At 39.7% G+C, this 23,614-nt stretch overlaps 1 protein-coding gene across 6 annotated transcripts in view; it reads left to right on the forward strand.

Annotated features, from left to right (window-relative positions):
• Positions 1-23,614, forward strand: part of MACROD1 (mono-ADP ribosylhydrolase 1) — a 193,258-nt gene that overhangs the window by 31,174 nt on the left and 138,470 nt on the right. For all 6 annotated transcript variants that reach the window (XM_068115275.2, XM_078779261.1, XM_068115276.2 and 3 more), the window contains exon 2: positions 15,004-15,126. In XM_068115275.2, coding sequence (XP_067971376.1) covers positions 15,004-15,126 — 123 coding nt within the window. The remainder of the gene's footprint in view (positions 1-15,003; positions 15,127-23,614) is intronic.

Genomic DNA, 23,614 nt, shown 5'->3' on the forward strand with positions numbered 1-23,614 from the left:
ATATAATAATAGCATAAGGACTCGACTTTGTTATCCCTTTTACGCCACACCCAGTGCCCCGATGCCCACGGCACTAATGGATTTACGATCTACGAACCGCGCTCTTTGTTTGTCACGTACAGACATACTCGAAAAATCTGAATTAGCCGACGTTGGGGCCCAAAAGCATCCGATTAACTGCCGATACGACGCCATCTTACGACGCCATCGTATTGGCGTCTGCTGGGCGAAGGCGAAGCACGCCGTCCGCTGATTGGACAGGCGAAGGCGAAAGCAAGCCGTCCACTGAGTGGACAATCCAGAGCATGCATTTGTGCCGGTGTCGGCGATCGTTGTGCATATACGCACTCTTCATTCTCATCTTTCCTCCTAACTCTTACTCGGACAAGCAAATCCCCTATGCCATCCATAATGGTACACTCTATCCATACACCACATCCTCCCTTCCGTGGATGTTCCACGGGTTTCGGCTTGTCTATATAATAATAGCGTAAGGACTCGACTTTGTTCTCCCTTTTACGCCGCACCCAGTGACCCGATGCCCACGGCACTAATGGATTTACGATCTACGAACCGCGCTCTTTGTTTATCACGTACAGCCATACTCGAAAAATCTGAATTAGCCGACGTTGGGGCCCAAAAGCATCCGATTAACTGCCGATACGACGCCATCGTATTGGCGTCTGCTGGGCGAAGGCGAAGCAAGCCGTCCTCTGATTGGACAGGCGAAGGCGAAAGCAAGCCGTCCACTGAGTGGACAATCCAGAGCATGCATTTGTGCCGGTGTCGGCGATCGTTGTTCATATACGCATTCTTCATTCTCATCTTTCTTCCTAACTCTTACTCGGACAAGCAAATCCCCTATGCCATCCATAATGGTACACTCTATCCATACACCACATCCTCCCTTCCGTGGATGTTCCACGGGTTTCGGCTAGTGAAATAGTAAAATCTTCCGGGTTCATTGAAATACTATCACTCAGTGAATCACTAAAATCACTATCACTCAATGAATCACTAAAATCTTCGCGACTGTACAGTGTACATATTTAATTAGTAGAAAAAAACCTTACCATCTATATCAATATGCTTACTTTCATTAACGGATTCAATCTCTACATTTTTAATATCGAAAGTTATCTTAAAATAATCTCTAATTATCATAGAACGAAATGATATTTCACCAGAAATATTAACATCATTCATTTTACTTAGATCTACACACTTTGGATTATTAAAGAAAATACAAATTTCTCCACGTGTATTGTTGATGGTCTTATCATTTATTTTAAAAGCCTTACTCATATCGCGTCCGATCACTTTTTCAAGCTTTGAATAAATTGCCAGGAGTAGAGGAGAAACCTTTGTTAGATATACTTTAATAGATGTCTTTCCAGGCATAGTTAGAGCTCTTCCTTTAAATGAAATAGAGGGGCTCATGTTTTTTCCATTATAGGTTTTATCCAATAATTTCCATATTTATCTTTGTTCAATTTAACATCTTTAACATATTTTTCTATATCTTTCACCGAAGTAGAAATTGATTGAAATTTGTCTTTTGTGTTTTGAAACATTGTATTTATTAGCTAAAAAACTTGCGTTTAGTTTAAGTAAAAATTTAGTGTTTAAATATGATAAATTCTGAAGGAGATTTAGAATTTCCAGACTCTCCATATGATAATTTAGAAATCTGCCGCCGTTGTGATAGAATAGGGCTTAATAATGAGGGTTCATATAAACAATGTATTTTCTGTGATTTAATTTTAATTAATGATAATAAAAAATATAAAAATATATATACAACAATAACAACATGCATTTTAAAGGCCATTTTCCCTGCTAGAGCGGGGGTTAGCCTTGCGGTCCCCATGACAATCTTCTCCATTTTGCCCTATTTTCTGCATCTCTCCTTGTTAACCCCCTTGCCCGCATTTCTTCTTCCACCATCTTTAGCCAAGTCTTTCTCGGTCTTCCCCGTCCTCTACTTCCTTCTACATTCATTTCCATCACTCTTCTCAACCAGTCACTTTCATCCTTCCTCAACACATGACCAAACCATCTCAACCTGTTACTCTTCACAGCATCAATCACAGGCTCTATTCCCATCATCTTTCGCAATTCATCATTTGTCTTCCTCTCTCTTTATATATTCTATAAAAAAATATATAACTCTTTTAAATTAGAATAAAAAATGAATTACTTTAAAAGATTAATAAGAGAGATGAATGTTAAGCATTATGATGATAATACACCATTTCTTACAAGGGAAGAGACTATTTGTATTGAGGAAATGTACAAGGGGGAAATTTAATGGAAATGTTAATACAAGATACTTAGAGGAAATTTAATGATATTTATTATTCAAAATAATTTTAATGGAAATGTTAATACAAGATACTATATAAATAAAATAATGGATTATTTTGAAATTAAACCTGAACTCGGGAAAAAATCTAGAGTTTCTAAAAAAGCTCAAAAAAAGTTAGATCTCCTTTTTTCAAAATATATAAATGAATGATTTTTTACCCGTTTGGGAAAATAAGATAAAATTTAATAACCATAAAAATCTTCCAAATTCATTGACATGTCTAATAGTTGGTTCAAGCGGATGTGGAAAAACCTGTTTGCTTTTAAAGATGCTCCTTAGTCCTAATTTTTTAGATTATGATAATTTAATAATTTTTACGAAGTCAAGTGTTCAACCTGAGTATCAACTACTCTCACAGGGTTTTAATGCGGGTCTTAAAAAGGAAGACATTATCGGTTTATTTAAACTTCAAAACAAACTAAATGATTATAATATTGAAGATATAATACAATTATTTTGTGATACACAGAAATCAAAACCGAAACCAAAACCCATAACTTGTATTCTCGGTGATAATACGGATGATATACCTTCACCCCAAGATTTAGATAAATCAAAAAAGAATCTTGTTATCTTTGATGATTGTGTTAATGAGAGAAGCCAAACATTAATGGATAGCTACTATACAAGAGGGAGACATTCTTCTTGTAATTGTATTTATCTTAGTCAGTCATATTTTCAACTCCCTCGGCGCTCAATAAGAAACAATGCCAATACTTTTATTTTATTTAAGTTAAATTCAATAGATGTAAATAAATTTTTGGAGAGATAATTGTTCTACATTATGTAGTAAGAAGGAATTTGAAAATTATATGAAACACACGATTGGAAAATATAAATATATTGTTGTGAAACAAGATGAGATATTAAAGGATGTATTTTTATTTTAAAGATAATTACATATATAATGACAACAATTATTATTTATCTTGTGGGTAAATATGCTTCTGGAAAGAACTTTCATAAATCTAAACTCTTGAATAGTAAAAATGAAAAGATTGTAAGTTTGTTTTTTTTAAACACCCTATGATTCGTTTTGTAGGTACTACAACCAGAGCAATGCGACCAGGAGAAGTAGAAGGTGAAGATTATTACTACATTTCAATGGAGGAACATATGCGAATGAGGAACGAAGGTCAAATATTTGAGGAGGTCTCTCTTGGTTCTACAAAATATTCACATTGTAAGAGTGAGTTAAATAAAGTAAAATCTAACAGTCTTGGGATTTTAGAAACTAATCCTGAAGGAATGAGACAAATTATTAAACATTTGCATGGTGATGGAGTTAAGATTTTATCATTCGGTTTTGATATCGATGAGGAGACTCAACGCAAACGTATGAAAAGCAGAGATACAAGTATTAGTGAAGAAGAAATAACAACTTGTATTAATACTAATAAAGAATTTGAAGAAATATTTAAAGAAAAGGCTTTATTTCAACACATTTACTATAATGATGAAGAAAAGGAAAATTTTCCCATTGATCTTTACAATTCATTAAATGATATTTTTCAATAAATAAATACAGAAGATGAATACCGAAGAAAGAGCAAGAAAGTTTAAGGAACATCAAGAGTTGGTGTCAAAAGTTGTAAAGCAACAGGAAGACATAAAGAAGAAAAGGAGACAGAAACTGATGGGTGAAGAAGCGTTTGAAAGAAAACAAGAGAAATTTTTAAAACCACTTTTAAAAACTCAACAAATGATATCACCTACAGTTCCCACGATAGAATTTACTCCGAAAAAACTTCAAATGCTCAAAGATTTTAGTCAAATGACAGAGCAAGAACTTGGAGAATTAGAATATGATGAAGGATTATTTAGGCAACTTGAGGAGGTAAATCAACTTCCCAATTATATTGTGGAAGCTCTTCAAAACGATGAATATTTGGCGGATTCAAAAACCAGAGCAGGTCTCATTCCAACAGAAGAACCAGCACAGTTCTATCTTGTGAAAGAAAAGGTATTGATATTTCATGATAAATTGGTGTTCTTATGTTCTGCTCAACCAAATGTTGAATTAACTCCAAGATTAATGTTTCTTCTAACAAAAGATGGAAAACGAGCAACAAGTAATAGGCTTAATTCACCTTATTTTGAGGAACCGCTTGATATGGAAAATGCGGAAGATATGGTATATATTGATTTACTAAACTCACTTGATTATGGAGTTTCTGTTGCTAGTAAAAGTAAGAAGAATGAGAAGGAGAAACATATTATTGATGCTTTAAGTAAGCTTGGTTCGGGTGTTAGCTTTCTTCCAAATGACCCATCACAATTAGTTAATAGGCTATTATTGTTGTTAGGTAGTAAGAAGGCTGGAAACAACAATTGTTTTAATGAAGCCTCAGCCATTTTAGATCAGTTGATGAACATGAAAATAATTAATAAATGTCAATACAAAGATATTTTATTACATATTAAATAAGTATGCGAAGCACAATTCTTAGTTTTAATTTCACAGTGAGTGATTACACAGCTTCAATCCCTTACCCACTACAACCTAACCCCACAAAAGAATATGAGGCTTCTTTGTTGTCAATGGAGACTTACAATACCCTTTTTAATATCACCGAGAAAAACAACAAGTTTAGTTATAATCCAGGAAGTGGATATAAAACTATAACCGTTTCACCCGGAGCTTACGAGATTTCTCAAATATCTTCTGAAGTCTCTCGCCTTATGAAAGAACAAGGTGATGAACCAAAAAATATTGTAATAGATATTCAAAAACACACTTCAAAATCAACTATTAAACTTAAAAATAATTATAAAGGTGATTTCACGATTGAAAAATCGTTTAGAGAGCTATTGGGTTTCTCTTCAAAAAAGATTTAAACTAACGGGACGTTTTACAGTGATAATGTCATTCAAATATCCTCCGGTATAAATTCGGTATTAATTCATTGTGATTTGATTGATGGTGCTTATAACGATGGAATAAGAACAAATACAATATTTTCATTCAGCGCATACTCAACCCCGATTGGTTATAAATTTAATATGGAACCAAAAAATCTTGTCTATTTACCTGTGTCAGGAAAAACCATACACAGAGTAAATTTTAGGATAACCGATCAAGATAATCATATGATCTCCTTTAATGAAGAAATTATATCCATCAGAATTCACCTACGTGAGGTTTTTCAACAAATAAATAATGCTTATTGTGAGGTAACACGAGTTGGGAAAATATAAAATAATTACAGGGGATGGGATGTTCCTTTCACCATACTATACGGGTGAAGGTATGTTTCTTGGGAGAGGATACTATAAACCGAAGAGACAACGGGGTGTGGGGCATCAATTTAGAAATAAAGGAGATGGGATAATTGATACTCTAATGGGTATTGGTTCAACCATTCTTAAACATAAAGACCTAATTGGTTCAACTGCTTCTGCCGTGGGCTCAGTTGCGGGTGCTATAAAGAGTATAAAAGATGCTCAAAAGGAGTCTCATAAATTACAATCAATCAAAGAAATTAAAAAAGGTAAAACTCAACTATCTTCACAAGAACGACAAAAAATCATGAAAATACTTGGGTCAGGGTTTCAACGATTTTAATGCTATATAAATACAAGTATGGAAGCGATTGATAGTATCTATGATTTGCATGATACGATTATCATTTCAAACTCCACTAAAAAGGAAGACTATTTTAAGGTAAATGCTATAACATTAACAGACTGGAATTCAAACGGAACAAAAAGTTTTGAAATAAATAATCAACAAACTTACTTGAATCTAGCTCATAGTTCCTTGCTGTGTAAATTTAAATTCACTGAGGCTGCGAATAATACTAATGCTACACTTGTAAATGATTTCTTCTGGAAAATGTTTGATAGTGTCCGCCTGTATATTGGAACACAAGAGGTTGAAGCGATTGATTATGTCTCTGCTACATCTGAAATGATGAAATTTATACTATATTCGTTTAGTGATAGAATGGGTAAGGGAGCTGTTGAAGGTTTTATTCCTGATATGTCAACGGGAACAAATGCTGACCCTGGTTATAGTCAAAGGAAGGCAATGTATAATGATGAAACAAAAGCAGAGAATAGTTTTACCGTAGCAGTACCTCTTAAAGGTATATTTGGATTTTGTGATTATGATAAAGTTTTGTATGGGCTTAAAATTAGATTTAAACTACAAAGGAATGATAATGTAAATAGATTGCTTTTTGGGGTTGAAAATGCTTTTGGTGAAAATAATAAATTTGTTATTAATGATTTGTGTTGGTATATTAGTGAATATACTCCTAATCTTAAAACGGAAGAGATGTTGAATAGAAGACTTAACTCAAAGACCCCGCTAAATGTATCATACCTTAAAAGAAGATGTCAACACGTTAAACTGGAACACACTACCTCCACTTGGAATTTGGGTGTTCTTCAAGGAAAGCCACGATACCTATGGCTCATTTTTTAAAAACCAGATGGAGATGATGGTACTGATAAGAATAATGCGCTGAGTGATAATGCTAAGTGATAATGCTAATAAATGCTTAGAAACAACTTCAGGTTTCTCTTGATGGCACATTTTATCCGTGAGATAGATTGGAAATTGATTGGGAAAAAAATGATTATGCGGAAGCCTACAAGTCTTACCAAAAGGTGTGTGAAAGCAATGGTAATAATGATCCTATTTTGGATATGGTTGTGTTTCAAAAACTTTATACAATCTACGCAATTGACCTGAGTTCTCAAAAAGAAACTATAAAGTCTAATAGAGTGGATACTTCTCTATACATTGAAAGAGGGGAGAGTGAAGAGGTTGATACATATTGTTTGCTTTTGGAAGAAACAGAATTACAGATTAATACAGATAATGGTGTTGTGATTATTGTCACATAGATTTTTTCTCATAAATAAATGAGTAGGAAAGAACCAACTGGGGTATATGTTAATCAAATCCATCTTAATAAATTAACATCTTGTATTCAAAATCAAAAGCCTTGTATTATTAATGTTAATACAATTCAAAGAAATGGAGCAGTAAGAATTGATGTTTTACTCACAAGAGAGCAGGTAAAAATACTAAATGATGCTGGATCACTTAAAATTAAAATGTCAAAACCTATGTCAAAAAAATATTCAACAAGGGAAAAGAGTTGAGGATTTCTTCCATTTCTAATACCTTTATTTGCTGGTTTAAGTGCGGCGGGAGCCTTGACGGGAGGTATTTCAGCAGCGGTAAAAACCGCTAACGAAAGGAAGGCACAACTTCAAGCTCAAAAAGAATTGGAAAGACATAACAAGGAGTTGGAGAAACAAATTCGTGGAAGTGGTGTAATTGTGGATTTTGCTCAAAAACTTGAAAGTCTACCTGATAAAGCTAGATTGATTGTTGGTTGGAGATATGCTTTCCTCTATCGCTCAAGCAGGTGTTAAACTGACTAAAAGGGGTAATGGGTTATATCTTTCTCATAAATAAATGGATAAATGGTTTAAACAATTTGGAAAGAATACAACGTCAAATATTGAACTTGCTAAGTATTGTAAAAAACTAAAAATTGATAGTTTTTTTTTTTGTTTGTATCCAAGATCGAGGCTCGTGAAAGAGCTAACATTAATCACACAAAAAGTCATACCGACACACAAAACACAAAAAACAAGGGGAGTGGCAGACAAGATGGGGAGAGAGGGGGAAGGACACAAACACAACATTTGAGGGCAGGGACATTGGGAGGACTTGGGGGGAGGTGGGAGAGGTATAAAACATATGAACACTGCAAGGACTCTGGGGTGAATTACCGGGGGTAGAAAAGATTAAGGTTTTGGATGGGGGGAAGATAAGAGATGGTGGTGAACAGCTGTTTTAAAGACCTGGAGGGAGGAGTGGGATTGAAGGGAGTGGGGGAGTTTGTTCCAGAGGCGGGAGAAAAGGGGAATGAAAGAGTGAAGGTGAGCAGAGAGCCTAGATTTTGGCAGTTTAACCATAAGAGGGTTGCAGGCAGATCTTGTGCGACCTGAAGGAATTTTGGGGGGACAGCACAGAGAGAGCTGAGGGAGCAAGGCCGGAGAGGAGTCGGTAGAAGACAGAAAGACCACCTACCTACCTACCTGCCTGCGGTGAGTGAGTGAAAGGCCCTCGGAGTTATGAATTAACTGTATGAGAGATGAATTAACAAGTTGTCCAAGAATACAAAGAATATTATTATGAATTTAGACACACAGAATGGTTCTCATTGGGTTTGTATTCATAATAGTCAGGATAAATATTATTTTGATAGTTATGGTATGCCACCACCTGTTGAAGTAATACAATTCTTACAGAATGGTGTTTATCAAACATTTCAAGTTCAAGAAATTAATTCTAAATGTTGTGGTCAATAATTATAATTGACCACAACATTTAGAATTTAAAAAAATGTTATTGTTGAGTTGAAATAATACATATAAACATAATTATGTTTATATGTATTATTTCAACTCAACAATAAAAAAAAAATTTATGATGTCATTTTAAATCTAATATAAATGACTTATGTTGGAAAAGATGGTTCTATCTTTGAAGAATCCCCTCAGGATATTGATTCATCAAATTATTATACAAAGGCACAGGCTGAACGACAAAAATATAGTATGAGTAAAAATATTAATATGAAGAATACTTATAAATTAATCAATTATCCGGGTCCTACTGACGTGAATGACTTGGTGAGATTAAGTGATTTATCGCAATACATATTTCAAAAGAAAAAAGCACGTTTTGTTAAACAAATAAAATTTACAACCACAACACCTGGTTATACAGACCATACACCTTTCCTCATTAAATTTAACTATCTGCTTACAATTGAATTTTATAAAGAAGGAGATATAGTTAATATGCGAATAGATAAGTGGGGGTATGATATGCCGGATTTAGGGTATAATTGTTTTTTTTCAATAAACTTGGAAGACCTACATGATTTTAATCAGTCTCATAAAGAAGTATATTATCCGTTTGGTGAGGAAAAGGAGTTATGTGGAAGTACAATTAGTAAACAACAAATACATGAGTTAGGAAATAAAAAAATATATGATAGCATAGCGATGGTTAGCATGACAAAGAAGGAAGGTAATGAGATAAAGATAGAAAGCCGAGGAATACAAACCGATTTGGTAGTGGGAAGATGGGGTGGTATTACCTGTCATAATATTAATCTCACATATATTTCTGATACATAAATGGCAGGAAGAAGACTACAAGAGAATTATAATTTTTGTATTCAGGGATACCTACAAGAAAAGGGTGCTCGGTTTTATATACCTGATGAATTGGAACATATACATGGGAATTTTGTAATTAAAAACTGGCCTTATACTGATATTGCTAAACCCACAAATAGAGACTTGATTAAAATATTAAATAAAAATGAACTTCTCAAAGTTATGAAATATGAAACTCTTTTAGAAATCATCAACAAATCTTATTGGTATCCTATTATGAGAAAAATAATTATAGATACAAGAATATCTCAAAATCCAGATAAATATATGTATGATATTCTTTGGGGTTCAAACTCAAGGGTCGCAAGGGATGAGGAAGGAGTTGAAGAAGCGAAGGAGGAGAGGGAGAAAAGGGAGGAGGAGGAAAGGGAGAAAAGAGAGGGAGGAGATGGAGAAAAGAGAGAGAGGGAGGAGAGGGAGGAAAGAGAGGAGGAGGAGAGGGAGAAAAAGGAGAAGGAGGAGAGGGAGAAAAAGGAGAAGGAGGAGAGGGAGAAAAAGGAGAAGGAGGAGAGGGAGAAAAAGGAGAAGGAGGAGAGGGAGGAAAGGGAGCAAAGAGAGAGGGAGGAAAAATATAAAAAGATGGAAATCAGTGAGATTAATAAAAGATTGAAGGTATTACAGCAAATAAATCAATCTCAACGCACCGAAGATGAAAATAAAGAATTAATGACTCTTGTGAAGATATTGGTTTCAAAAATGGCTGACATGAGTTCAGGGCAAGATACACATGAAGAAGAGAAAGGTCATATAGTTGATGTTGGGGTTATTGATTTTGGTTAAAGTTTAAGTTTTTTTCTTAAATAAATGGAGGAGAGAGTGAAGACATTTCTAAGGTTTCTTTATGTTTTAAAAATAAAGATCGAAATGTATATGTTGAAAACCAAAAAGGTTTTGGCACTATGTAGGACTTTTTCTCATAAATAAATATGAGTTATTGTCTCAAATGTAAAACGAAAACTAAATCTAAACATATCTCTTATGTTAAAGCTAAAAATAATAGAGTTTATCAAAAAGGAATATGTCAAGTGTGTGGCTCTAAAAAGTGCCAATTCATCTCTCCTAAAAGTGGAGGAGACATACAAAAGTTTCTGTCAGGAAGTAAATTTACAACAACTGGAATTCCTGGGGAACTACATCTACCTGGATATTCTTTCTGTGGTCCTGGAACAAACCTGGATAAAAGATTAGATGAGGCTGACAATCCTAAACCTTGGTCTAAACCTCTAATGTGTATGGTTGATGAAGTGTGTATGAAGCATGATATTGATTATGGGAATACCACTACATTGGATGAAAAACATGAAGCAGACAGAGAAATGTTGTATAATTTGTCTTTGATACAAAATCCAACGTTAAGAGAGAAAGTTGATGGGTTTATTGTGGAAAAAGTTGATAAGTGCCAAATTGAAACTTGGTCTTGGTTATTCACCCTCAAAAAACTATTAGGCTCTAATGATGTCAACAAGACTGAGGAGCTTTTGGCTGATGAATTACATAAACCTACAATCACAAAGTTTAAAAGAAGGAAAGTTTATTCAAAAGACACCGACCACATATGGTCTGCCGATTTAATTGAATTGAATAATGATAGGGGATACAGGTATGCTTTAACCGTTATTGATTTGAGGAGTAAATTTGCCTGGGTTGTTCCTTTAAAAAACAAAAGGGGTGATACTCTTATGCTAGCTTTCAGTGAAATATTTAGTAAAAGCAAAAGGAAACCAAAGAAGTTATGGACTGATGAGGGAACAGAGTTCTATAACAAAATATTTATGAAATTTCTTAAGGGGGAGGGTATTAAATTATACAGCACCTTTAATGAAGAAAAGGCAGTTGTTATTGAGTGTTTTAATCCCACTTTGAAAGATAGATTATATAAAAAATTCACACAACTCGGTTCTCAACAATGGGTATATTTAATTCAGGATATTGTAGATAATTACAATATTACAGTTCATTCATCAACAAAATCAAAACCGTCAGAATCATTTACAAAATTAGAATATGAAAAGGAGATTAATTTGAGAAAACCCAAGTTCAAAGTTGGTGATATTGTAAGAATATACAGATTGAAAAGCCATTTTGAGAAAGGTTATACAAAAAAATGGACTAATGAATTATTTAAAATCGTTGATGTAATGGATACATTCCCTTGGACTTACAAATTATATGATATGAATGGGGAAGAAATCTTGGTTTCATTTTACTCACAAGAATTACAAAAAGCAAAACTGATAAGCCATTAAACAACAACCATCCATACTTTCATCCACCCCACCCAGATTAGTTAATTTAATTACTAGTAATAAAATAAAATAAAAAATCATAAGCCATGCCCACACAGACCACACCCACACAGACCACGCCCACACAGACCACGCCCACACACCACACCCATCATCCCCCACCCCTCTGTGCACCCCCACCCTTGACCCTCCACCCCCCTCATCCCACCCCCACCTCCCCACACACACAAGGGGAGGGTAGGGGTGGGATGAGGGGTGTGGAGGGTCGTTGGCAGGGGCGCACTTCCCCCTTCTTTTTTCCTTTATTCCCTTTTTGTATTTAACACCGATAATCTCCCGAGGGACACGCAAAAGGTACACACACATAAGATAAATACAGTTTTGACAAAAATACAAATGTGACAATTACTTAACTTCGAGCGTGCTTGGGATCCGAGGATCCTGGGTTAGAATCCCGGTCGATCGCTGAATTAATACCAGGGGGGTTGACTCAGCCTGTCATCCTTCCGAGGTCGGCAAATTGAGTACCAGCTTGCTGGGATGAATGATCCTGGTGTGTACCCCGGTTTAGAATAGGTACACCGTTTCTCTGCGCATCGTAAGAGCGTGACCAAGGGTTGGCGCCAGGAAGGGCATCCGGCCGTAAAAACATTGCCTCAAACAGGGAACCATGATTGTCATGGGGCCCGCAAGGCTAACCCCCGCTATGGCGGGGAAAAATGGCCTTAAAACGATCATTCATTCATACTTTTTTTTCTTTTTGTATTTAAGAATTAAATAATTGTAGGCAAAGCAAATATAATTAAATAATAGTGAAAACATAATTTTTAAAATATTATTAAAACATTTTTCTTGATGTATATATTCAGCTTCTTCCCAGCACAAGCCATCAGCTTCTTCCCAGCACAAGCCATCAGCTTCTTCCCAGCCAAAGGCAACTTCACCAAATGTCTTTAGGTCCTGAATCTCTTTCTGTTTAAGACAAGGGAAAAAAGAAAATATTGATATTATAGGGTGAAGCAAGGAGAAGGTAAAGTGGAAGAAGATATATAATAAATAAACCATACCTCAAAAAGATCAAGCTTTGTGTCAAGGTCGTCGAGTTGAAAATTTAGAAAATCACAGGTTGGGAGTAAAAAACCACTCCTTGGGATCACGAAATAATCCCAATCAAAGTTATGATCGTGGTTGTGGCCGTGGTTGTGGTCATCGATCTCAACTCTCATCTCTGTTAATGAAGGGTTTGTTTGAGGTGTTATATTCTGTTTAAAAAAAGAAAAAAAACAAGAGGAGGAATGATTAAAAGATGCATCGTATTGTCAATAAATAAATAAATGTCAGCTCCCGTTTATTGGTGCCAGTCAGAGAGATGAATAATGAATTACAAGGGGTAGACTATGATGGTGGTAATCTTCTAAGAACGGTGAAACATTGAATTCATTCAGAGACCTCCATCTGGGAGGCAGGTTGTTTAAACCCGTATTCAGTTCGTTGTGAAACTCTTTGGAACAACTTGAAATTCTGCCAGGATATTCACAATATTTGAATTGCTGTAATAAAGAGAAAAAATAAATAATTAGTTCTATAATTAATCACATACAAAGCTCTCATTAACAGTGTTTAATGCCAAATGAAACTTACCAATATCCTGGTGAGTTGATATATTCTTCATCAGAGGAAAGACCAGACAAGTTGATGTTCATCTTCGTCGATTCACAATGTTTACAATTGAACGAAAACGGCTTTTTATAATGTGTTTAGGGAATTGAAACTGAAACTGCCTGTCCGTGTTTCGGAGAACTCAGGGCGTGTGTGTGTGAAAAACAGGAAACGATACAATGAAAAATTCTGGGAAGGGATCCAAGTTATACAACGTCATTTCTCAAAAGTGAAGGGGATTAATGAGAAAAGGTTTGAGTATGGTTAATGTATTTATGTGCGACCCTGTCTTTTTACTATTACATAAATGATAGAACCAAGTATTAACCAGACTAAAGAGTGGAGGTGTAATCAACCTTGGTATATAAATGGAAAACATAATGAATGTGGAAAATATCAAATAGGTAAAATTGAAAAGGCAACTGGTAAAAAAAGTTCACAAAACAAATAAGAGAATTAATTTAAATACTGGTGAGTTGGGTGAAAAAGATGAAAATATTTTTGAGTGGGCGGAAAACTTTGATGGTTGTCAGGAAAATATATACTGTACTTTAATTTTAAAATGGTGTGTGGCACTGGAGGCGCTCAAACAAGAACATTGAGGGAGGTTTATCATTTTATCTTAGCTCAGTTAAAATATCTTGATAAAGAACCAAACTCAAACATCTTCTTTGTTAATTTATAAGATGGTGATGGTAGTTGTAGGAGAATTAAATTATTTCCTACGCATAAACAAATATTTGTAGGATCATTGTTTGAGTGGTCTACTGGACAACATTGATCATTGATATTAAGAGGGTGAGAGGGAGCAAATATTCATAGGATCAGTGTTTGAGTGGTCTAATGAACAACATTGAGGATAAGAGTAGGTTATCTTTTGCCATAGCTGGTATGTCAAAAGGCCAAAAGGTTCGTAAAGATCAGGGTGGCAGAAATAGAGGCGTTAAGGGGAGCTGAGGGAAAGTGATGGTGAGAGGAAAATTTACATGTAAGTGAATGGAGAAATAGGGGTGGTCCAGGAACAACATTTTTCCTCTACTCACACTCTATTTCAATAAAATTTGAACCACAACCTTCATCACCCGTGATGTACTATAGTTTGTTCACGGATTTAATAAAAAAACGGGGTTGCCCCCCAAAATAGGTAGTTACTTTCCTCTCAGTTACATATTTTGTGGTCATCCACGCCTCTCAGTGGTTCCCTGGTTCTACCGTGTGAGTCTAAGGGCATTGCCCCTATTTTTTTATTATTCTATGACGGCAGCAACCCTTTAGAAACAGACACGCACACACAACTTGGACACTTCTCCTTTTATTAGGAGATGTTACAGGTTGGTTGACACCAGCTTTTCAGTCATAGTAATAACGTTCCCATTTTCATATTTTTTGCTTACTCGGTGTTCATTTATTCCTTTGTTTGTTTGGATTTATAACATTGCTGTAATTGTCAGTAATGGTTTATTTCTTCATTCAATTTTATCTTATTTCACTCCTTTGTTCCTTCCCCACAAACAGAGCAATTACTAAGCATCCCTGCTGACAGGCGAAAGTACTACAGATGTGGAGAAAATTACCTTTCTTTAGATGAGATTAAGAAGTGGTCGACTGAACAGGACAGTTGTGAATCCAACAAACAAGGTACAGCTTTCAGCATTTTAATTTTGCCAACTTGGTGTTAACAATTTTTTTCATGTTACTACCGGTAGGTATTGACTTGGAATCACATTTTCATCTGCTCTAAAATATATTGGTTCACGAGTTATCAAGTGACCACTATATTTGTCATGGGTGTGCGTCTGTCTGTCTGTCCGCAGCATAACTACCCGATGATATCATCCGATCTTGATGAAACTTGGGTGGGAAGTTTATATCATGATCTAGTTGTGTCCTGCCGAGAGTGGGCGTATTGCGCCCATTGTGGGCGGAGCCACGCCCGAAAAAAATGTCTTTTTAGGGGGTAATCGAGTTCAAGCTACATCTTCTCCGAGGGAGTTGGTGGAATCTGACAGGGGTTTCGGTATTTGGTTAGGCCAATGTCATGTGTCTAGCCCCACGGAGCTCCATTTTTCATCTTCACCCCAAGGTCAAGGTCACAAGGTCACGAAATTTAGAAAAGTCAATTTTTGATGGTTTTATTACATTGTTCGCTTCCTGATAGGGTGAAATGTCGTACATGATCTTATATTATCACATACATCACGAAATACAAGTTTTCCAAACAACTTTCCGAATCTTCGACCTTTGAAGGTCACAAAGGTCAAAGTTTCAAAGTTGTCGGAATCGAACCGAATTTTCGGTATTGTGTAGCTAACTAACCTCATAACTGATTATACATTATTTTCTATCTTATTTCAAGGTCAGTAACCTTCGTTTTGACATTTCCAGGCCAGCACCACACACAATTACGTACAGCTGGCTCTTAAAGGCCTGCGCACACAGCGCATTGGGGCCTTTTGTAAATAGGCATGTACACCGCATGTCGGGGGCCAACACCTGCCACGTGGGCCCCCGACCCCCCAGTCCGGGCCTGTTTCGGTTATAGTCCGTCCTTTGTCATTGAATACCGCTTGCTCGTGCACCATCGTCGTCTCCTGACTTGTAGATAATAAAAACTTGGTGTGTTTTTATAATTCAATTTTTTCAGTACAGTAATTGTAATCCTTGATATATATATCATACATATATATATATATACATACATATACATACATATACAATATACATACATATATATATTCACGTGAAAAAGTAAGTACACCCCATGTAAAGTTTTGACTTTTTCAACATATTTCAACATACAGCTATTTGATCTTCATTTCAACAATATTGATAGATAAAGGTGATATATTATAACAAATATCATGAAACATTTACATTTTGGAGTCCATTGTATAATTTAAATAAACATAAATGCAAATTTCACATGTGGAAAAAGTAAGTACACCCTTGGCCCTTTTGGGGCCAAGGTGGTATTGCCCCCTTTGGCAGAAACAACCTCAAGTAGGCGTTTCTTCTGACTGTCTACCAGTCTCTGACATCGACTGGGAGAAATTTTTGCCCACTCCTCCATGCAGAATTCTTTCAGCTGTGCGATGTTTGAGGGGTTTCTTGCATGCACAGCTCGTTTCAAAACTCCCCACAACATCTTGATGGGATTTAGATCCGGGCTTTGACTTGGCCATTCCAGAACCCTCCATTTCTTTCTTTTCAGCCATTCCTTGGTGGATTTACTGGTATGTTTAGGGTCATTGTCATGTTGCAAGGTCCACCTTCGGTTGAGCTTCAACTTTCCGACAGATGGCCTCACATTATCCTCAAGCACCCTCTGGTACAATGAAGAATTCATAGTGGATTCTATGATGGTGAGCTGCCCAGGCCCTGATGCAGCAAAGCTGCCCCAAACCATAATATTTCCACCACCATGCTTTACAGTTGGTATCAGGTTCTTGTGGTCAAATGCTGTCTTTGGTTTTCGCCAAACATGTCTTCTGGTACTGTGGCCAAATAGCTCTACCTTTGACTCATCTGTCCAGAGCACATTGTTCTAGAAGTGCTGGTCTTTGCCTACATGTTCATTGGCAAACTTTAGTCTTGCCCTGATGTTCTTTCTGGACAGCAAAGGTTTCCTCCTGGCACACCTCCCATGTAGATCACATTTGTGCAGCCTCTTTCTGATGGTAGACTCGTGCACTTTGACATAAACAGTGGCAAGAGCTACCTGTAGGTCCCGTGATGACATTCTGGGGTTCTTAGAGACTTCTTTCAGCATCTTGCGGTCTGCTCTCGGGCTGAACTTGCTGGGGCGGCCTGGCCTGAACAAGTTGGCATTTGGTTGGAATCTTCTCCACTTGTAGATGATCTTCCGGACAGTTGAATGATTGATTTCAAATTGTTTGGAGATCTTTTCAAATCCCTTCCCAGACTCGTAGGCATCTATAACCTTCTTTCTGAAGGCCTCAGAGAGCTCTTTTGATCTAGGTATGGTGATGCCGCACACTTCAACAACATAGAGCAAACCAAACTAAATGTCTGAGGTTTAAATAAGACAGGTTCCTCCAAGATCCTCTCTAACGATGTTCTAATCATTTGCACCTGAGCTGGTGCACCTGATTCTAATTTTAGGTATTTGAAGTAGTGATAAATGTAGGCGTGTACTTACTTTTTCCACATACGAAATTTGCATTTATGTTTATTTAAATTATACAATGGACTACAAAATGTAAATGTTTCATGATATTTGTTATATTATATCACCTTTATCTATCAATATTGTTGAAATAAAGATCAAATAGCTGTATGTTGAAATATGTTGAAAAAGTCAAAACTTTACATGGGGTGTACTTACTTTTTCATGTGACTCTATATAGTATATATATTTTTAATGAGAGCCCTACATTTTAATGAGAGCTTTATTCCTATAAACGTACGTGTGGGGTAAGCAAACTGACACTGCAAGAACGCTATAATTTTTTGTTTTAAATGAAGAGGTACATGTTGCGAGTAAAATTAGATCAAAAGTTAAATTGAAAATTCGGCAATATCCTGAATCAAAAAACCAAATGAACTCCTGCTTGAAGAGGCACAAGGGAACTGTCATTGCACATTGGAAAAAGGAAACAGAGCAGAGTATAACATCAATGATAATTGGCATACTAAAGGTCAATAGGATGGTCTAACTGGGGAGACTGGACATTCCTACATAGTACACCTCCCCACTCCCTCCAGGTAATACAAATAGACAACGTGAGAAAGAAACAACATTGAGTGCCAACAACGCCATGCCAGCCCACGCTCGACTCAACGGTGATTCCACAGATTATACAACCTACATGCCAAGCCGTTGAACCCTCCAGTGCAGGCAGCCGAGTCGTGTCCTGGAAGCACGACAACAAAAAGTGCGCACGCACGTACTCCTCCGCACGCCCCTAACACCAGGTCACGCCAAATGAGAAGCAGAGCAGGACAGACTGTTGATGACGTGAATGGCGTTTTTCCTTGAGTTAATGAAAAAAACAATATCGCTCACAAATGTGCTCCTAGCACCTGAATGACACTGGAAATTGCTGTGTGGGAATAAAATCAGACTTGCTGGAGCCTGAGGAAGTCCGTTAGGTTAGCAGATGAAACGTCGCCTCAGACACTGTTCTTGCCTGTTTATTACCAAGCTGGCAGGGTAGGCAAGAGTACGATTTTTTTTTTTTCATTCGATTGTGCGTCCTTGCGTGTCGTTTTTATTTTTGTTTTTTTAATCATTGCAGCTGTCATTTGTCAAATTTAGCTTGAGATTTGTCCATAATTAGCATTCGTCATCAAAAGTGAAATCTGTTTTTGAAGTGTTTGCCCACTGCATCTTTCTTACGTCAACCGATGTAAGGTATGCCGAGGAATAGTAGAAGAATGCATGCTTTCAAAATCAGCCCAGCACTGAAGTCAAGCACAAGGGTTTTATTTTATCCCAATACTGAGAGTTAACCTGCTTGTTACCTCTGCCACCAAAGGCGGATGGATGTTATGTTTTCACCCCTGTCTGTCTGTCTCTGTGTCTGTATCTTTCTGTGCTTGTTACTTGGCAAATTTTTTTTTTAATTTTTTGCGTGTGTGCGTGCATGCGTGCTGCGTCCGTTCGTCGGTCCGCTCACTTGTCCGTAGGCCAGAGGCCAACAATTTCAAATTTCTAAAATTCTCAATTTTCATCCAATTAACTTGGAATTTGAATGTGATTTTCATATCGGCTAAAGGAATTCAACCACCAACTTTTTTTTGAGATCAACGTAGGCTGAAAGGTCAACATAGGCCAAAGGTCAACAACAATTTCGAATTTCTAAAATCCTCAATTTTCATCCGATTCACTTGAAATTTGAATGGGATTTACATAAATCAGTTAAGTGAATTCCACCAACAACTATTTTTGAGATCAGCATAGGTCAAAAGGTAAAAATAGGCCGAAGGTCAACCATTTTTTGCAAATTTCTAAGCCTCAATTTTTATCTGATTGACTTGAAATTTGAATTGGATTTTAATATCAGCTAACTGAATTCAGCCACCAATTGTTTGTGAGGTCAAAAGGATGCTCTACTGAGTGCCATTCTGCTCTGTTCTCTTTTACCAAGTGTCGCTCTATGAGTGATTTTTCATACGTTTGTTTCTTTGTCTGTGAACAAGATATCTTAAAAAGTTGTGGCCGGATTCAGACAAAATTTGGTGGAGAGGTAGCTTATGTGACTAGGAAGAAATGATTAGATTTTGGTGAAGATCTGGATCCGGCTAGTACATTTTTTGTTTGTCCCCCGTCGCACCGCGGAGCGAAAGGGGGACTATGGTTTTCCCCTCCCTCCGTCCGTCTGTCCGTCCGTCCGTCTGTCCGTCCGTGCGGGCATAGTGCGTGCGTGCGTAAGTGAAGGACCGAATTCTAATTTGGTGTGTGGGTGCAACCCACGTCAAAATCCAAGATGGCCGCCGTAAGGAAGAACACTATTGAAAATTGGGTCGCCACGTCAAAATCCAAGATGGCCGCCGCCATGTATGTCTGAACCTTGTGAGTGGAATATCTTGAAAAATAAGCGAAGCATCAACCTCTAATCTGGTGTGTGGGTGTATCTAGGCATAAGGAAGAAGGCTATTGAAAATTGGGTCGCCACGTCAAAATCCAAGATGGCCGCCACCATATATATGTCTAAACCTTGTGAGCGAAATATCTTGAAAAATAAACGAACTACTAACTTCTAATCTGGTGTGTGGGTGTATCTACGCATAAGGAATAACGCTATTGAAAATTGGGTCGCCATGTCAAAATCCAAGATGGCCGCCTTGCGTCTTCCACTTTGTCAACTCACATCACTTCACCGACGGGGGACCTAGGCGTAACGCTTGTTAAAGTGATTCTTTACCATTGGGAGATAGGGCCAAAACCAATATACAGCATATTAGGCCGAGAAAAATATATTTCCGGGTTCTGGTCAGCGCGCGCATCGATTTTGACCCTGCGCGTCAACAATTTGTTTTTTCAAATTTGGTATCGACGTTCGCGCATGGTTCTCCCCTACAAAACTGCGTTTAGTTTGTCCAAATCCAACCAGCCGTTCCAAAGATATGAGTAGTTATGTGTGCCGTGACGTCATGAATCGAATCGGGAAGTTGCATGTGACGTCATGGTCTTAGTCACGTGACCGCTTGGGGGGCAAAACATTGCTTCTGCCACCATACATATTAAATGGCGGCAATTTGAAACTCGTCTCACATATAAATTGCCCCCTACACGATGGTAAAGAGTTGTTGTGCTGTCGGATGTACAGCCCGATTTCATAAGGGTTCGGGCTTGTCATCCTACCGTTTTCTTGACGACACAACGCTAAAACGGATTCATAGCTGCCTTGACTGCAGCTCTAAGGTGAGAATATGGCTCATGAGGTTGTATTGTTATCTTCGCTCGCGAAGCGAAAAGCATGATTAGGCATTTGGTTACGTACATGTGGAGTGCGTATGGCGTACGTGTGGAGTGTGTGTGGTGTACATGTGGTGTACGTGTTTAGTGTGTGTGGTGTACATGTGGCGTGCGTATCGCGTACGTGTGGCGTACTTGTGGAGTGTGTGTGGCGTACTTGTGGAGTGTGTGTGGAGTACTTGTGGAGTGTGTGTGGCGTACTTGTGGAGTGTGTGTGGCGTACTTGTGGAGTGCGTGTGGCGTACTTGTGGAGTGCGTGTGGCTTACTTGTGGAGTGCGTGTGGCGTACTTGTGGAGTGCGTGTGGCGTACTTGTGGAGTGCGTGTGGCGTACTTGTGGAGTGCGTGTGGCGTACTTGTGGAGTGCGTGTGGCGTACTTGTGGAGTGCGTGTGGCGTACTTGTGGAGTGCGTGTGGCGTACTTGTGGAGTGCGTGTGGCGTACTTGTGGAGTGCGTGTGGCGTACTTGTGGAGTGCGTGTGGCGTACTTGTGGAGTGCGTGTGGCGTACTTGTGGAGTGCGTGTGGCGTACTTGTGGAGTGCGTGTGGCGTACTTGTGGAGTGCGTGTGGCGTACTTGTGGAGTGCGTGTGGCGTACTTGTGGAGTGCGTGTGGCGTACTTGTGGAGTGCGTGTGGCGTGCTTGTGGAGTGCGTGTGGCGTGCTTGTGGAGTGCGTGTGGCGTGCTTGTGGAGTGTGTGTGGCGTGCTTGTGGAGTGTGTGTGGCGTGCTTGTGGAGTGTGTGTGGCGTGCTTGTGGAGTGTGTGTGGCGTGCTTGTGGAGTGTGTGTGGCGTGCTTGTGGAGTGTGTGTGGCGTGCTTGTGGAGTGTGTGTGGCGTGCTTGTGGAGTGTGTGTGGCGTGCTTGTGGAGTGTGTGTGGCGTGCTTGTGGAGTGTGTGTGGCGTGCTTGTGGAGTGTGTGTGGCGTGCTTGTGGAGTGTGTGTGGCGTGCTTGTGGAGTGTGTGTGGCGTGCTTGTGGAGTGTGTGTGGCGTGCTTGTGGAGTGTGTGTGGCGTGCTTGTGGAGTGTGTGTGGCGTGCTTGTGGAGTGTGTGTGGCGTGCTTGTGGAGTGTGTGTGGCGTGCTTGTGGAGTGTGTGTGGCGTGCTTGTGGAGTGTGTGTGGCGTGCTTGTGGAGTGTGTGTGGCGTGCTTGTGGAGTGTGTGTGGCGTGCTTGTGGAGTGTGTGTGGCGTGCTTGTGGAGTGTGTGTGGCGTGCTTGTGGAGTGTGTGTGGCGTGCTTGTGGAGTGCGTGTGGCGTGCTTGTGGAGTGCGTGTGGGGTGCTTGTGGAGTGCGTGTGGCGTGCTTGTGGAGTGCGTGTGGCGTGCTTGTGGAGTGCGTGTGGCGTGCGTGTGGCGTGCTTGTGGAGTGCGTGTGGCGTGCTTGTGGAGTGCGTGTGGCGTGCTTGTGGAGTGCGTGTGGCGTGCTTGTGGAGTGCGTGTGGCGTGCTTGTGGAGTGCGTGTGGCGTGCTTGTGGAGTGCGTGTGGGGTGCTTGTGGAGTGCGTGTGGCGTGCTTGTGGAGTGCGTGTGGCGTGCTTGTGGAGTGCGTGTGGCGTGCTTGTGGAGTGCGTGTGGCGTGCTTGTGGAGTGCGTGTGGCGTGCTTGTGGAGTGCGTGTGGCGTGCTTGTGGAGTGCGTGTGGCGTGCTTGTGGAGTGCGTGTGGCGTGCTTGTGGAGTGCTTGTGGAGTGCGTGTGGCGTGTTTGTGGAGTGCGTGTGGCGTGCTTGTGGCGTGCTTGTGGAGTGCGTGTGGCGTGCTTGTGGAGTGCGTGTGGCGTGCTTGTGGAGTGCGTGTGGCGTGCTTGTGGAGTGCGTGTGGCGTGCTTGTGGAGTGCGTGTGGCGTGCTTGTGGAGTGCGTGTGGCGTGCTTGTGGAGTGCGTGTGGCGTGCTTGTGGAGTGCGTGTGGCGTGCTTGTGGAGTGCGTGTGGCGTGCTTGTGGAGTGCGTGTGGCGTGCTTGTGGAGTGCGTGTGGCGTGCTTGTGGAGTGCGTGTGGCGTGCTTGTGGAGTGCGTGTGGCGTGCTTGTGGAGTGCGTGTGGCGTGCTTGTGGAGTGCGTGTGGCGTGCTTGTGGAGTGCGTGTGGAGTGCGTGTGGCGTGCTTGTGGAGTGCGTGTGGCGTGCTTGTGGAGTGCGTGTGGCGTGCTTGTGGAGTGCGTGTGGCGTGCTTGTGGAGTGCGTGTGGCGTGCTTGTGGAGTGCGTGTGGCGTGCTTGTGGAGTGCGTGTGGCGTGCTTGTGGAGTGCGTGTGGCGTGCTTGTGGAGTGCGTGTGGCGTGCTTGTGGAGTGCGTGTGGCGTGCTTGTGGAGTGCGTGTGGCGTGCTTGTGGAGTGCGTGTGGCGTGCTTGTGGAGTGCGTGTGGCGTGCTTGTGGAGTGCGTGTGGCGTGCTTGTGGAGTGCGTGTGGCGTGCTTGTGGAGTGCGTGTGGCGTGCTTGTGGAGTGCGTGTGGCGTGCTTGTGGAGTGCGTGTGGCGTGCTTGTGGAGTGCGTGTGGCGTGCTTGTGGAGTGCGTGTGGCGTGCTTGTGGAGTGCGTGTGGCGTGCTTGTGGAGTGCGTGTGGCGTGCTTGTGGAGTGCGTGTGGCGTGCTTGTGGAGTGCGTGTGGCGTGCTTGTGGAGTGCGTGTGGCGTGCTTGTGGAGTGCGTGTGGCGTGCTTGTGGAGTGCGTGTGGAGTGCGTGTGGCGTGCTTGTGGAGT

The sequence above is a fragment of the Myxine glutinosa genome, chromosome 5, assembly GCF_964187855.1.
Source record: "Myxine glutinosa chromosome 5, kmMyxGlut1.1, whole genome shotgun sequence".
In the NCBI taxonomy this organism is placed as follows: Eukaryota; Metazoa; Chordata; class Myxini; order Myxiniformes; family Myxinidae; genus Myxine; species Myxine glutinosa.